The sequence below is a fragment of the Salmo salar genome, chromosome ssa07 (assembly GCF_905237065.1).
Source record: "Salmo salar chromosome ssa07, Ssal_v3.1, whole genome shotgun sequence".
Lineage (NCBI taxonomy): Eukaryota > Metazoa > Chordata > Actinopteri > Salmoniformes > Salmonidae > Salmo > Salmo salar.
In genome coordinates, this window is record NC_059448.1 from 48,162,613 (window position 1) to 48,179,249 (window position 16,637).

Genomic DNA, 16,637 nt, shown 5'->3' on the forward strand with positions numbered 1-16,637 from the left:
GAAACATGCAGTTATTTGCTGACTTTGGCATGTGCCTAATACTGTATTTATACTAGTGAATAATTTATGAAGCCCTCCTAAGGAGACACAATGATGCTATTTAGCAGTTGATATTTCATAAACATGCCAATAATTGTCGGATTTTAACATGTGTAAGTGTAACTGAGTTTGGATGTTTAAGTAGCCTCGCTACAACTTGATTTGAGGGTGTTGCAGGGTGTTAAGGTCAAAGCCCATCAGTCATGATGGTGTGTATATGGCCTGGGGCATTCCCCGAGGTTTCATGACAGCTCCCTGTGGGGAGCCACGCTGCTTTAATGAGCTGTTGGTACCATAGTCGGCGTGTCTGAATAAACATCAGCCAGGCAGGAGACTTCGCCTGCATTGGTCTGTTTGAGCAGAATCGCATTAGTGGAAGCCAAGACTGTTCTCAGGGCAGGGCTGGTTGTGGTTAGATATTTTATAGTTGCGTCAGGGACAATTTTAGCTAACCCTAGCCCTAATTGTCATAACCTACTGATGTGAACTGTGCATGAGCCCAACAATGCCTCTTAATTTATTATAAAGTCTAACCAGCTGTGGTTACTTCAGTTGAAGAAGCAGTGTGTGCCAACATGCAGTCAAAGCAGGAAATGTATAAGGGATGAAAATATGTTAAAATGGAAAACGGAATTGCAATGTATACTTAATGTGTATGTTTTAAGTAAAAGGTATGTTGTAAAAACATGATCACACTCATTTATTGTGCAATAGCAAAATACTAGGCATGATATACCTAGGTCTAAAATAGTGAAGCTAATACAAATAGTTATCATTCTGTAAACATGAAATAGTTTTGAACTTAATAAAATGATGCAACATTTTGAATAATGTCCTACATTTTAGGGAACAAGCTTTGAAAGAAGACAAAGAATGCAGCGTGAGAATATTTTCACGGGCTTGAGCGCCATCTCGTGTACAATGCGTAAAATGACAACACATTTAGAGCCATTCGCGAGCTCGTCGACAGGTGGCGGTAATGGAAAAATACCATTGACAGTTCATATCGCCTAGCGGGTGGTCGTGTTGCTAAGACAAGACAGGACCCGTGAAGAACGCTACAAGCTAACAAACGTATTTTTTCACTAGTTATAATGTTATGAATTGATACCTGCTTTGCAATCAATTTACCGGAGTATAGACGCATGAAACCGAGGTAAGAAGAGACAATTATGAATGAATGGTCCTCAGACAGCCATGAGTATCTTTGCTAACTTGATGTAGCTTACGTTGGTGATGCTGTTGTTGTTATGTGGCTGTACGATGTTTACTATCACTAGCCATTAAAGGAAACACTATATATCCTATTGACGTTGGTGGGCTATTTCAGTTGTTTTGCATAGATAACGTTATTGCCCAGTGCCCACGGACACGAATGTATATTGGGCTTGGTGGCCCACCCCCCGTTGCTTTCTAGCTAATAGTATACTGATGAGGACTTCCTCATGCAGGTAGTGCTGAGCGATTAATGCTTTTTGAGGTCGGTTCGATTTCGGTTCATTATTCGGTTTCGAATTTGGGTTAAATGCAGTAATAACACAGAATAAAACAATTAATAAATGTACTATGATGGTGGTGGTGACTGCCCATTACTGCTATCACTTATTAACCATCATATTCACATTAATTTATTTCCGTTGTTTATATTATGTTTTCTTATTTGATGACTTTATTATTTCATTCCAAGTCATCATTTCATCTCTATAGAGCTGCTGTCTGACAAAAATCACTATTTTGTAGTTCTTCAAAGTAAATAAGGCATACTTTTATGACTGCTGAATACCAACTATCAATCACTTTGATCATGTATTTTCAGGTAGAGATACCTGGCCAAGAAACAGCTGACCTCAATAGAGGTGTCATAATACACATAAAACCTAGCCATCAAAAGTGACCTTGTCCTACAGAGATTTACACAGTTAACAAAACGTCACGCCAGGGTAAGCCTACACAAAACACAGCCTTATTATAAATGTTTCTAAAGTCCCCTATGGGAAGCATGAATGCTGGAAAAATGATTGGAACCATTTACTTGTTTGGCCACTAGGTTTTATGACTCTCACTGTGGTTCTCTATATCCCCTCATGGTACCTTCTCCGCTGTGCAATCCGGTGTCCGAGCTGGTCACGGGTGCACCTCAGCCACGCTCAAGGTACTAAACGATATCATAACCGCCATCGATAAAAGACAGTACTGTGCAGCCGTCTTCATCGACCTGGCCAAGGCTTTCGACTCTGTCAATCACAGTATTCTTATCGGCAGACTCAACAGCCTTGGTTTCTCAAATGACTGCCTCGCCTGGTTCACCAACTACTTCTCAGACAGAGTTCAGTGTGTCAAATCGGAGGGCCTGTTGTCTGGACCTCTGGCAGTCTCTATGGGGGTACCAGAGAGTTCAATTCTCAGGCTGACTCTTTTCTCTGTATATATCAACGATGTCGCTCTTGCTTTGGGTGATTCCCTGATCCACCTCTACGCAGATGACACCATTCTGTATACATCTGGCCCTTCTTTGGACACTGTGTTAACAAACCTCCAAACGAGTTTCAATGCCATACAACACTTCTTCCGTGGCCTGCTCTTAAACGCTAGTAAAACTAAATGCATGCTTTTCAACCGTTCGCTGCCCGCCCAACTAGCATCACTACTCTGGACGGTTCTGACTTACATTATGTGGACAACTACAAATACATAGGTGTCTGGCTAGACTGTAAACTCTCCTTCCAGACTCATATTAAACATCTCCAATCTAAAATGAAATCTGGAATCGGCTTCCTATTTTGCAACAAAGCCTCCTTCACTCACGCCGCCAAACATACCCTCGTAAAACTGACTATCCTACCGATCCTCAACTTCGGCGATGTCATTTACAAAATAGCATCCAACACTCTACTCAGCAAACTGGATGTAGTCTATCACAGCGCCATCCGTTTTGTCTCCAAAGCCCCATATACTAACCACCACTGCGACCTGTATGCTCTAGTCGGCTGGTCCTCGCTACATATTCGTCGCCAGACCCACTGGCTCCAGGTCATCTATAAGTCTATGCTAGGTAAAGCTCCGCCTTATCTCAGCTCACTGGTCATGATAACAACACCCACCCATAGCATGCGCTCCAGCAGGTATATCTCACTGGTCATCCCCAAAGCCAACACCTCCTTTGGCCGCCTTTCCTTCCAGTTCTCTGCTGCCAATGACTGGAACGAATTGCAAAAATCGCTGAAGCTGGAGACTTATATTTCCCTCACGAACTTTAAACATCAGCTATCTTAGCAGCTAACCGATCGCTGCCGTTGTACATAGCCCATCTGTAAATAGCCCATCCAATCTACCTACCTCATCCCCATATTGTTTTTATTTACTTTTCTGCTCTTTTGCACACCAGTATTTCTACTTGCACATCATCATCTGCACATCCATCACTCGTGTTAATTTTCTAAATTGTAATTACTTTGCTACTATGGCCTATTTACTGCCTTACCTCCTCACACCATTTGCACACACTGAATATAGACTTTTTTTTTTTATATTGTGTTATTGACTGTACGCTTGTTTATTCCATGTGTAACTCTGTGTTGTTGTTTGTGTCGCAGTGCTTTGCTTTATCTTGGCCAGGTCGCAGTTGTAAATGAGAACTTGTTCTCAACTAGCCTGCCTGGTTAAATAAAGGTTAAATATATTTTTTTTTTAAATGGTCATGCGTTCTTGTCTCTTCCTCACCAGGTGTAAAAAAAAAATAAACGGACCTGACAAGTAGATGCGAAATGGATTATGGTCATTGTAGTTAATTACCATGTTTTATGTGCTAAACTATGCAAAATATTGGCCTGTTGGAAACTACAACTCCCTATTACATCGCACAGTTCAGGCTGGATCTGATTTCTCGCTAGAGAAACTGCAATTGAGCTCACAGAAAAAATAAGGAATTAGTTGTTTAAAAACGGAAAAATAACCACCATTTTGGTTAATCGCTCAGCACTACATGTGGTTAGTAACTAATTCGAAAAAAAAACTAGATAGTTAGTTGATTGGAAGAATGTGGTGTCAGTGACATTGCCAATCAAGCCTAGCCAGGTATGACCGATGTGTGCAGCGATGATGGTGGTAACCTGCATATTGTTTTATTCCTATATTACACAGATTAGAAAAAACCCATAATGGACTATTCTGTATGATTTCACTTGCCCAGGTTAGGTGTATGAAGGGAGGACGTGGAGAGTGGTCCTGAAGATGAGGCGTCTGTACAGGAAGAAAGCCCTGAGTCTGGTTAAGGAGCTGGATGCCTTCCCCAAGGTCCCAGAGAGCTATGTCGAGACCACAGCCACAGGGGGGACAGGTGAGATTTCACTCTCAATACTGCTTACATGTGTCTGAATGCTGATTCAATAGCCCCAACTTTGAATGACGTCGCTAATGTTCTTCTCTCGCCCATCCATAGTGTCCTTGATAGCATTCACTGCCATGGCACTGCTGGCCTTCTTTGAGTTCTTTGTGTATCGGGACACCTGGATGAAGTATGAATACGAAGTGGATAAAGATTTTTCAAGGTACATCGAAATGTTGATTTTGTTTCATCGTGATAAGCTCTTATTTAAGCCTGAACTGTGTTTTACTGCCAGTACATTATCTTGGAATCTGACAATACTTTTCTTGTTCATTTACAGTAAATTGAGAATAAACATAGATATTACAGTTGCCATGAAATGCCAACGTAAGTATTCAACCTTATCACACATTATTTATTGGAATCATTCATGAAATCTAGGCCTTCATGATTAATGTGTTATGATGTACTGTATAATTTCCCCCCACAACCCCCTGGAGCTAAAGACTGAGTTGGTGTGCTGTTTCAGATGTGGGTGCAGACATTCTGGACCTGGCAGAGACTATGATAACATCAAATGGCATTCAGTATGAGCCTGTGAGTACATCACTGAGCATTCTATTACATACAAATAGACTTTGGTTGTCCCAAACCCTGATCTATTTTCTTCCCTGTGTATAAATGTTCAGGTGATTTTTGAGCTGACCCCACAGCAAAAACTGTGGCACAGGTAAGCAGTTTACTCAGTTAGTACGTGTGCATGTCACTGTTGAAATATCACCCCACCACTTTGTAGGTGAACAGCTGAGGGGGGGGAGAAATGTAACCACTCTCAAATGCATAGACAGAGCAATGGATCCAAGGACTGACCATCCATGATATCAGAATGATAGTTGGTCTTTTTTGTTGTTGAGCCTATACAGTGTTTGTTTACAAGTCAATTATTTATAAACAAAATAGTAAAACAAGCTTCTATTTTGGGTTCTGATTGGGGTTAGACAGTTAAACTAAGCTCATGAGACATTTTATAATGTTTTATTCTTAAATAATCAATGGCTATATATCATGAATTTAAACGTAAAACAATTGAGGTAGTAATGGTAGATTGGTCCTTTAAGCACTTTGTTAATAGTCGGAAAATCTCACTCAACCACATTCCAAAAGAAAAAACGATTTTGTCGTCCTTCCTGTATGAAATGAGTAGTTAACCTGTTTCTCCTTAGGACCCTGTTGCTGATACAGAACAGGTTGAGGGAGGAGCATTCTCTACAGGAGGTCTTGTACAAGAATGTTCTAAAGGGAGCTCCTACGGCCTTGCCCCCTAGGTTAGTAGGCCCGCCTTGCCCCCTAGGTTAGTAGGCCCGCCTTGCCCCCTAGGTTAGTAGGCCCGCCTTGCCCCCTTGGTTAGTAGGCCCGCCTTGCCCCCTAGGTTAGTAGGCCCGCCTTGCCCCCTTGGTTAGTAGGCCCGCCTTGCCCCCTAGGTTAGTAAGCCCGCCTTGCCCCCTAGGTTAGTAGGCCCGCCTTGCCCCCTAGGTTAGTAGGCCCGCCTTGCCCGCTAGGTTAGTAGGGCCCGCCTTGCCCGCTAGGTTAGTAGGCCCGCCTTGCCCCCTAGGTTAGTAGGCCCGCCTTGCCCCCTAGGTTAGTAGGCCCACCTTGCCCCCTAGGTTAGTAGGCCCACCTTGCCCCCCTAGGTTAGTAGGCCCACCTTGCCCCCCTAGGTTAGTAGGCCCGCCTTGCCCCCTAGGTTAGTAGGCCCGCCTTGCCCCCTAGGTTAGTAGGCCCGCCTTGCGCCCTAGGTTAGTAGGTCCGCCTTGCCCCCCAAGGTTAGTGGGCCCGCCTTGCCCCCCAAGGTTAGTGGGCCCGCCTTGCCCCCCAAGGTTAGAGGGCCCGCCTTGCCCCCCAAGGTTAATAGTTGGTAGGGCTCTCAAATGCAAAATGCATCACTACTGAGGTGTTGGGAAAATGCATTAAGTACAGATATGTTTTCCTACAAAGGTAATAGTATGTGTGTGTGTCTTCAGAGAGGTCACCGCCTCAGAGCCCTTAAGTGCCTGTAGGATACATGGGCACGTCTACGTCAACAAAGTGGCTGGGAACTTCCACGTCACAGTGGGAAAGTAAGATACCTGTACACTTTCCTATAAGCATGATATATTTAAGCAACAAGGCCCGAGGAGGTGTGGTACATGGCCGATATACCATGGCTAAGGGCTGTTCTTAGGCACAATGCAACGTGGAGTGCCTGGACACAGCCCTTAGCTGTGGTATATTGGCCTTATATCACAAACCTCCGAGGAGCATTATTGCTATTAGAAACTGGTTACCAATGTAATTAGGGCAGTGAAACTAAACATTTTGTCATACCCATGGTAAATGGTCTGATATACCATGGCTTTCAGCCAATGAGAATTCAGGGCTCAAACCACCCAGTTTATAATTAAGCAATAAGGCCTGAGGGGGTGTGGTATATGGCCAATATACCATGGCTAATGGCCGTTCCTTCGCACGACGCAACACAGAGTGCTTTGGATACAGCCCTTAGCTGTGGTATATTGGCCATATACCACAAACCCCTGGAGTGCCTTATTGCTATTATAAATTGGTTACCAACGTAATTAGACCAGTAAATAGTCATGTTTTGTCATACCCACGGTATACAGTCTGATATACCACGGCTTTCAACCAATCAGCATTCAGGGCCCGAACAACCGGTATATATTTAATAGTGCATTTTGTATGTAAATCATTCTTTATGGGTGTAATGGGGGAAAGCTATGTAATACTGCCAAAGACTCACAGGATCATGGAGTTTGTCTCATACGTTAGAAGCTTCCAAGCTCCACAAATTGATGCTGCGAATGATTTATAAGTCTATATGTCTCATGGGGAAAAGGGCACTCAACCTATAGAGCACAGTATATTTCTTTTTGATGAAAATGCTCCTCACGCTTCTAACCCTCTGTCTTTCTCAGGCCTATTCATCATCCTCGTGGCCATGCTCATATAGCTGCTTTTGTAAGCCATGACAGTAAGTTCTCTGTCAGCCTGACCAGGAAATGGTGACACTCATTTGCATAATTTACTCATTACATTAGTACTGTTCTCAGGTTGCTTACATTGCATCTGCATTTCCATGTTTCAAGTGATAGATAAGAGCAGTATCTATTCTAATGCAGTGCCAAATAACTATTTTCTCAGAATGATTCACTCCCAAATAGAGGTTTTCACTGTCCCATTTCACCTGACTGAATGTGAGCTGGGTTTCATTAATGCATTGCAGCGTACAACTTCTCCCATCGGATAGACCATTTGTCTTTCGGAGAAGAGATCCCCGGCATCATCAATCCTCTGGACGGGACAGAGAAAATCACCAGCAACCGTAAGTTACTGATCCTCCTCACTGAGACCAGGAAGTACACACATTAATATGTTTTTATCAAACCTCATTCAGCTGTTACTCAATGTGTAGCTGTGATTACAGAATGGTAGAGCAGTAAGTGACTGTATATTGGGGTACTTTGTAGCAACAATATTGTGTTGTGAATAAGCCACACTGTCAAACCCCAGACTGTGTGTAGGCTGATTATGTACATGAGCTCTGATCCACACTTCCAGCCTATTCTGCTCAGCATGGCGTCATGAGTTTGCAGGGAGAAAATGTAGCTATTTGTGTCCATTTGAAGTGGATTCACTGCAGGCTTGCTTTCATTCACTTGCCGTTCAAAGCAGCCTAGTTTCTCCAGGGGAAAGAACTGAAGCCCCCTATTTCACCTTTTCTAGAAGTATTCTGTGTAGTCTGTCACTAGATGGATGGGCTAAAAGGCTTTGCTCTTTGTCTTGTTGTTGCAGATAATGAGATGTTCCAGTATTTCATTACGGTGGTACCTACCAAACTGCACACGTCCAAGGTGTCGGCAGACACACACCAGTTCTCTGTGACGGAGAGGGTAAGTCCTGATTTAGGCACAGATCTAGTATCAGCCTACCTTCCCCAAATCCTTATATTAACCATCAGGGGGAAAGGAATTCTATTTAATGTTGACCATGGAGGATGCTGCAGTAGGTTCAGATAATGGATCAGTCTCCTCATCCATCCATCCAGTCCATTCCGCTCCCTCTGCTGGCTGCCAAGTTACTTCAAGCTCTGCTGTATAACACCACATCACAACCTGAGACAGTCATAGATTTCTCTCTTACAAACACACACATGCACATACACAAAGGCTAGATGCTAGAAAGGTGTGTGTGTGTGTTAGAGGTTGACTGGCCGATTTAATTAGGGCCGATTTCAAAACAATCGGTAATCTGCATTTTTGGACGCCGATTATGGCCGATTACATTGCAATCCACGAGGAGACTGCATGGCAGGCTGACCACCTGTTACGCGAGTGCAGCATCAAAAGGACCTTGTGGCTGCAAGGAGCCAAGGTAAATTGCTAGCTAGCATTAGACTTATCTTATAAAAAAACAATAAATCTTAACATAATTACTAGTTAACTACACATGGTTGATGATATTACTAGTTTATCTAGCCTGTCCTGCGTTGCATATAATCAATGCGGTGCCTGTTCATTTATCATCGGATCACAGCCTACTTCAACTTCGCCAAATGGGGGATGATTTAACAAAAACGCATTCGCGAAAAAAGTACAATTGTAGCACCAATTTACCTAACCATAAACATCAATGCCTTTCTTAAAATCAATACACAAGTATATTTTTTTAAACCTGCATATTTAGTTAAAAGAAATTAATGTTAGCAGGCAATATTAACTAGGTAAATTGTGTCACTTCTCTTGCGTTCTGTGTATGCAGCAGTTTGGGCCGCCTGGCTCGTTGCGAACTGTGTGAAGACCATTTTTTCCTAACATTGACCGTAATTAATTTGCCAGAATTGTACATAATTATGACATGACATTGAAGGTTGTGCAATGTAACAGCAATATTTAGACTTTGGGATGCCACCCGTTAGATAAAATACGGAACGGTTCCGTATTTCACTGAAAGAATAAACGTTTTGTTTTCGAAATGGTAGTTTCCGGATTTGACCATATTAATGACCTAAGGCTTGTATTTCTGTGTGTTTATTATAATTAAGTCTATGATTTGATAGAGCAGTCTGACTGAGCGGTGGTAGGCAGCAGCAGGCTCGTAAGCATTCATTCAAACAGCACTTTCCTGCGTTTGCCAGCAGCTCTTAGCAATGCTTGGTGCACAGCTCTGTTTATGACTTCAAGCCTATCAACTCCCGAGATTAGGCTGGCAATGCTATAGTGCCTATAACAACATCCAATCGTCAAAGGTATATGAAATACAAATCGTATAGAGAGAAATAGTCCTATAATTCCTATAATAACTACAACCTAAATCTTCTTAACTGGGAATATTGAAGACTCATGTTAAAAGGAACCACCAGCTTTCATATGTTCTCATGTTCTGAGCAAGGAACTTAAACGTTAGCTTTTTTACATGGTACATATTGCAGTTTTACTTTCTTCTCCAACACTGTGTTTTTGCATTATTTAAACCAAATTGAACATGTTTCATTATTTATGTGAGACTAAATTGCTTGTATTTATGTATTATATTAAGTTAAAATAGAAGTGTTCATTCAGCATTGTTGTAATTGTCATTATTACAGATATATACATAACAATCGGCCAATTAACCGGTATCAGCTTTTTCTGGTCCTCCAATAATCATAAATGGCGTTGAAAAATCATAATCGGTCGACCTCTAGTGTGTATAAAAGAGAGATTAACCCCCACTCTACCTACCCACTGTCTGGTCTAGGAGCGGGTGATCAACCATGCGGCGGGCAGCCACGGCGTGTCTGGGATCTTTATGAAGTACGACACCAGCTCTCTGATGGTGACGGTCAGTGAGCAGCACATGCCCCTCTGGCAGTTCCTGGTACGACTCTGTGGCATCATCGGGGGTATCTTCTCAACCACAGGTCCAGACAACACTCACTCTTACCACCCAGGGTCATGGGCAGACCTCATACTGTTCATGTCTCACAAATCATTCCATGGCTGCTTTGCCAGCCTGATACTGTGCCACGTTAGAGAAATGCACCCTGAACATCTTCATTGATCTTCTCTCTCCCACAGGCATGATCCATGGGTTTGTTGGCTTCTGTTTCGACATAGTCTGCTGTCGCTTCAAACTAGGCCCATATAAACCTAGAGAGGTGAGCCCAGTCTTCTTTATTGCCACTGAAACTATGTCGCAAAATGATGGTAAATCCTTACATGTACCAGTTTCCCTGTGTCTCACTGGTAGTAGTGTATTTACACTGTACCTCTGCGTGTTCGCTATTTCCAGGTGGTTCTCCCAGATCCCCATGTGAACAACCGTGCTGCTCCGCTCCTGACGGACAACCACGTACAGGAGTAGCCCTGTAACCTGCGCCCATATCCACAAAGCTCTCTGAGTAGGAGTGCTGAGCTTGGATCAGTTTTGCCCTTTTGGATCATAAGATAAGATTGTATGGACAGATCCTAGATCAGCACTCCTACTGTGAGACGCTTTGTGGATATGGGACCTGGAGCCTGCTGCTGATCGTGCACCTACTGTCCCTTCACCTGTGGGGGAATCCAGGAAGAGAAGTCTCCAATCACAAGTATGTGGATTGCTGGGAGTTTGTTTTGAACCAAATAAGAGTAAACTGATTAGGAACCCGACAATCATAATTGTTCTATTTATTGTTATGGACAGTATCCTCATATGACTACCATTATAATATATTTATATCCTGTAAGTATGTATTTTACACTGGAAAATGGAAAGCGGCTCACTCCCCAGTTTTATCAGGCTTTGTGTGTAAAGGTTATTGGGATGTTGTCATCTGTAAGTTAGGCTGAATGAAATCTGATCCTTCTATGTTATCATTCATACTATTAACTTGCATGTCATGTTTGTTCTATTTCTATCTATTTGCACTGTTGTTCAGTATCTGTTTCACATCTGTCAATGGGAGATGTTCTATTAAACGTGTTTTAGTGCACTTCATCACTTCATGTTGTACACTTTACATTCATTTAAATATCTCTCGTTTGGTATCCCACTATCCTCTGGTGATGGTGCATGCTCTTAGCCTGCGCTTACACAAGCAGTCCATTTCGGATCTTTTTTTCCACTAATTGGTCTTTTGACCAGTCTCATCAGATCTTTTCACATCCAATCTTTCAAAAGACCAATTAGTGAAAAAAAGATCAGAATTGGGCTGCCTGTATAAACGCAGCCATGTAAGTAGGCTAAATCTATTTTCTACATGAGCCAGCAGTGTATGAAGCAGAATGATTAGCACACTGACCAATTTGTTGTCTTTTGGTTTATTCATGTTTTGACAAACAAACTTTTTCAGAGCAGGAATAGAGGGTCATTTAACATTTGCCAATTACATTTGAAAAAGGAAAATTAAACAAAATAAACTAAGTCGTAAGTGTTGCAGTTCACAGAACATTGCCCAGTTAGCTCTGATCTACCTTTTCTGATCTACCCACAGTGCTCTGCTTCCACTATGTATCATTACAAAGACACTGCTTTGTTATCAACATGACAGATGCCAAGATCCGTAACAAGCAGGACATTTTGTACAACTTCATTGTACAGAAAAGGCAATTTTCTGTGTTTGACGTGCGTTTGGTTCATAGTCCCTTACAGAATTTAGGAAAGGACAGTCACCATTGTTGCACACCATTACTGGCTCACAGGGAAACATGTTTTTCCAGAGGGAGGATTTGGGGTACATTTAGTCAAGACTTCTACCATAGATACTATATATAGATGTACCATCTTATAAAAAGTGGACTGCTGCTGTCTGCCACAAGTAACACTTCAGATCTAGTCTGGGGAGCTCTGTGGTAGTCAGACTCCTGCAGAATCAACCCTCAGGAATACTACTCTTTTAAGTAGTCTAGAAAAATAATATAGAACTTCAACTATTTACACATCTTCCACCCTTATTTATATATGATACTGTCACCATCTACAGTGCATTCGGAAAGTATTCAGACCCCTTGACTTTTTCCACACTTTGTTACATTACAGCCTTATTCTAAAATGGATTAAATTGTCCCCCCCCCTCAATCTACACACAATACCCCATAATGAGAAAGCAAAAACAGGTTATTAGAAATTTTAGCAAATGAAGCACCTTTGGCAGCGATTACAGCCTTGAGTCTTCTTGGGTATGACGCTACAAGCTTGGCACACCTGTATATGGGGAGTCTCTCCCATTCTGCTCTGTAGATCCTCTCAAGCTCTGTCAGGTTAGATGGGGAGTGTCGCTGCACAGCTACTTTCAGGTCTCTCCAGAGATGTTTGATCGGGTTCAAGTCCGGGCTCTGGCTGGGCCACGGACATTCAGAGACTTGTCCCGAAGCCACTCCTGCGTTGTCTTGGCTGTGTGCTAAGGGTCGTTGTCCTGTTGGAACGTAAAACCTTTTCCCCGGTCTGATGTCCTGAGCGCTCTGGAGCAGGTTTTTCATCAAGGATCTCTCTGTACTTTGCTCCATTCATCTTTCCTTCTATCCTGACTAGTCTCCCAGTCCCTGCCGCTGAAAAAACATTCCCACAGCATAATGCTGCCACCACCATGCTTCACTGTTAGGATGGTGCCAGTTTTCCTCCAGATGTGACGATTGCTGGGCGGCCAGCTCTAGAAAGAGTTTTGGTGGTTCCAAACGTCTTCCATTTAAGAATGATGGAGGCCACTGTGTTCTTCAGGACCTTCAATGCTGCTGAAGTCTTTTGGTACCCTTCCCCAGATCTGTGCCTCGACACAATCCTGTCTCGGAGCTCTACGGACAATTCCTTCGACCTCATGGCTTGGTTTTTGCTCTGACATGCACTGTCAACTGTGGGACCTTAGGTGTGTGCCTTTCCAAATCATGTCCAATCAATTTAATTTACCACAGATGGACTCCAAGTTGTAGAAACATCTCAAAGATGATCAATGGAAACAGGATGCACCTGAGCTCAATTTCGAGTCTCATAGCAAATGTCTGAATACCTATGTAAATAGGGTATTTCTGTTTTTTTATTTAATAAATTTGAAAAAATGTCTAAACCTGTTTTCGCTTTGTCATTATGAGGGTATTGTGTGTAGATTGAGGAAAAACTTATTTAATCAATTTTAGAACAAGGCTGTAATGTAACAAAATTTGGAAAAAGTCAAGGGGTCTGAATACTTTCCGAATGCACTGTACCACTTACATAAGACAAGCCTTAGTTTGACGCAATTATTTATAAAGATGAAAAAATAGTAAACTTAGTTTCAATATAAACTGCTGTACAGAACAGGCAAAGTGGACAAACAGTAAAACAAAGAATGAGTCTTATGCATTATGTCAAACATGCTGATGTCAATATTCAGTAGTCGTCAACCAGGTCAGATGTTAGTAGTACTACAGTAGCGGTCTCCAGTGGTCAAGATTTAGGGCTCCATTCAATCCGCATCACAGAACCTCAGCTTTACGGCATGATTGAAACAAAGGGAATGAACCTGCTTTTGCAGACTGCATTCACAGTAAAAGCTGCATGTGTTGGCTCAATTGGAAATTACCTTTTTAATTTATAATCGCGGAGTCTGTAACGATTCAACTTTACAGATTGAATAAAGCCTTTAATGTGATCAACACAAGTTACTCTCGGATATCCTTAGCTGGTCTCGCTACAGAGTACAGGTTCCCAAATATTCTGTCAGTACAAACCAATACAAGGTAAAAACACATCGCCCATGGAAGAAGAGAGGCCATGGATATCTCAGGATTCACACATTGAGTCAATGTACAGAAATTGGAGTGGGGTTGTGTGCTGCTGGGTCTGAGGGGTGAGGTCTGGTTGAGGAGTGGGGTTGTGTGCTGCTGGAGGTCTGAGGGGTGTGGTCTGGTTGAGGAGTGGGGTCTGGTTGAGGAGTGGGGTTGTGTGCTGCTGAAGGTCTGAGGGGTGTGGTCTGGTTGAGGGGTGTGGTCTGGTTGAGGAGTGGGGTCTGGTTGAGGAGTGGGGTTGTGTGCTGCTGGAGGGGTGAGGTCTGGTTGAGGAGTGGGGTTGTGTGCTGCTGGGTCTGAGGGGTGAGGTCTGGTTGAGGAGTGGGGTTGTGTGCTGCTGGGTCTGAGGGGTGAGGTCTGGTTGAGGAGTGGGGTTGTGTGCTACTGGGTCTGAGGGGTGAGGTCCGGTTGAGGAGTGGGGTTGTGTGCTGCTGGGTCTGAGGGGTGAGGTCTGGTTAAGGAGTGGGGTTGTGTGCTGCTGGGTCTGAGGGGTGAGGTCTGGTTGAGGAGTGGGGTTGTATCCTGCTGGAGGTCTGAGGGGTGAGGTCTGGTTGAGGAGTGGGGTTGTGTGCTGCTGGGTCTGAGGGGTGAGGTCTGGTTGAGGAGTGGGGTTGTGTGCTGCTGGGTCTGAGGGGTGAGGTCTGGTTGAGGAGTGGGGTTGTGTGCTGCTGGAGGTCTGAGGGGTGAGGTCTGGTTGAGGAGTGGGGTTGTGTGCTGCTGGAGGTCTGAGGGGTGAGGTCTGGTTGAGGACTGGGGTTGTGTGCTGCTGGAGGTCTGAGGGGTGAGGTCTGGTTGAGGACTGGGGTTGTGTGCTGCTGGAGGTCTGAGGGGTGAGGTCTGGTTGAGGACTGGGGTTGTGTGCTGCTGGAGGTCTGAGGGGTGAGGTCTGGTTGAGGAGGCGAGCAGGGCGTTCAGCTGGTCAACAGTCAGTTGGTCATTAGTTGGTGAGTGTGCTGGAGGCCCGGAAGTAGGAGAGGAACTTGAAGCAGAGACTGACCACAAAGTACCAGATGTTCCTGGCCATCTGAGAGCGGGCGATGAACACCCTCCAGATGAAGACCAGCAGTAGAGTGTTGAATGTGTAGCGGATGTTCCTCAGCCTGAGGGAGAGAGATGGAAGTACACACTGTCATTTACATCCTTCTTCAAAATAAGACAGGAACAAACACAGTCAGCCCTGTAAGTAGTCTACTCACTTCCTGAGGTGTTGCCTGGCTACAGGGATGTCGGACATGTCTTCATTCAGAACGTACTTCTTGGTGCCGATGCAGTAGTTCTCTATGTACTCCGGCCAGTTCAGCTGACGCACGTCAAAGTTGAATGTCTGGGAGAGAGAGTTAGGATGTTGATGTGCAGTAAGATATGGCTATTATGGTCACATTCAGGCAATTATGAAAACCTTTGCGATATCTATAATTTTACTTTCTGAAATTGAATGATGTATTAGTGACCTGTTGTCTTGAAATCAATAAAGCGGTTTGTTTGAGCTGAAATGATGGCTTGGTGGCATTACTAGGTGAAAAACATACCACCGACTATATACATCAACATGCGGAGATACAGTGTGTGCATAGAGGATGGATGCTGAGTCTACTGTACCTTCCTGTCCTCAGGGCTGAGGTGGCTCATCAGCATGTTCATGTTCTCTGAGTTCCACTCCCAGTCCTGTCTGCTGAAGTACTCCAGCAGGCCGATGGCCTTGTGCAGCCGGTTGAAGATACGCATCATCCTACACAGAGAGAGAGGAATGGAGGATCTCAGTCCAAATGTTCTGCATGTATATAACACAATTGTAATGTTCGTTTCACTGAAGATCACTTGTATGCAGCAAACACTGATTTCTTATTTCTTTATGATTACATCACAATGTGTTGATTGGGTTGAAAACAATGTAGGTAGTTCAATTTTCATAGACTGAACAATCAGGACATTAGTAATCTTACTGGGGTTTCTGTCCAGACAGTCTCAGGTAGAGGTCGTAGATGAGGGCAGGGAACTTGTGGCTGACCAGGATCCAATACTGGTTCATCAGGTAGTTGGAGGTGATGTTGGCGTTGGGCCTTCTGAAAGCCTGCTCCAGAGGGTTCCTCTTGAAGCTGGACATCACATGGTGCTCTGAGAGAGAATACAAAGGAGTTAAAAATGTGAAGGAATCTGTGGCTTGGAGCTGACATCCCTATCTTACAGCTCTATTCTCTTGTGGCATTTTAAGGGAGTGTAACGTTATGGAAGTGCCTTTCACATCTTCCTTAGCCACTATATTAGAGAATTGGAATGTATCCAGGGGTGTGGTTTTCTGTTGCACTAATGACCTCATTCACAGAAGCTGCACACCTCCCCCACCTGGCTGCAATCAAGGCTGCTCAGACCAAGGTAAAACTGCTGGGGGAACTGCGAGTGAAAGAACCAGTGGGTGATACTGGTGTGAATTTGTTCCTGTGTGCTTTCTTTTGAAGACTTGTGACCCACCAGCCTCTATAAAGAAGTGAACAGCCTTA

At 43.6% G+C, this 16,637-nt stretch overlaps 2 protein-coding genes across 5 annotated transcripts in view; one reads left to right on the forward strand and one right to left on the reverse strand.

The window, feature by feature from the left end:
* Nucleotides 1-1,014: 1,014 nt before the first annotated feature.
* Nucleotides 1,015-11,383, forward strand: LOC106609398 (endoplasmic reticulum-Golgi intermediate compartment protein 2). Of its 4 annotated transcripts, none has more exons than XM_045722159.1 (15): nt 1,015-1,195; nt 1,856-2,191; nt 4,229-4,375; nt 4,478-4,586; nt 4,704-4,750; nt 4,893-4,960; nt 5,053-5,093; nt 5,587-5,688; nt 6,385-6,480; nt 7,336-7,391; nt 7,644-7,742; nt 8,213-8,310; nt 10,157-10,319; nt 10,477-10,556; nt 10,691-11,383. In XM_045722159.1, exons 3-15 carry the CDS (start codon nt 4,270-4,272, stop codon nt 10,760-10,762), a joined length of 1,137 nt encoding a protein of 378 aa, XP_045578115.1. In that variant the 5' UTR covers nt 1,015-1,195; nt 1,856-2,191; nt 4,229-4,269; the 3' UTR covers nt 10,763-11,383. The 4 variants fall into 4 exon arrangements, with proteins under 4 accessions (XP_045578115.1, XP_014063660.1, XP_014063659.1 ...); XM_014208185.2 differs by having other exon boundaries at nt 1,856-1,979; XM_014208184.2 differs by lacking the exon at nt 1,856-2,191.
* Nucleotides 11,384-14,723: 3,340 nt separating this feature from the next.
* Nucleotides 14,724-16,637, reverse strand: part of si:dkey-97m3.1 (fatty acyl-CoA reductase) — a 54,533-nt gene continuing 52,619 nt past the window's right edge. The window contains exons 9-12 of the mRNA XM_014208183.2: nt 16,083-16,254; nt 15,739-15,868; nt 15,336-15,463; nt 14,724-15,239 (exon numbers count right to left, since the gene is read on the reverse strand). Of these exons, the coding sequence (XP_014063658.1) occupies nt 15,077-15,239; nt 15,336-15,463; nt 15,739-15,868; nt 16,083-16,254 (593 nt within the window). The 3' untranslated portion in view covers nt 14,724-15,076. The remainder of the gene's footprint in view (nt 15,240-15,335; nt 15,464-15,738; nt 15,869-16,082; nt 16,255-16,637) is intronic.

What these genes read in the sequence shown, in the direction of transcription:
- LOC106609398 (XM_045722159.1), top strand. Translation starts at nt 4,270, where the DNA reads ATGAGGCGTCTGTACAGGAAGAAAGCCCTGAGTCTGGTTAAGGAGCTG. An exon ending in CCTACGGCCTTGCCCCCTAG is followed by an intron (nt 5,689 to 6,384) that starts GTTAGTAGGCCC and finishes GTGTGTCTTCAG; the next exon opens with AGAGGTCACCGCCTCAGAGC. An exon ending in TGCTTTTGTAAGCCATGACA is followed by an intron (nt 7,392 to 7,643) that starts GTAAGTTCTCTG and finishes AATGCATTGCAG; the next exon opens with CGTACAACTTCTCCCATCGG.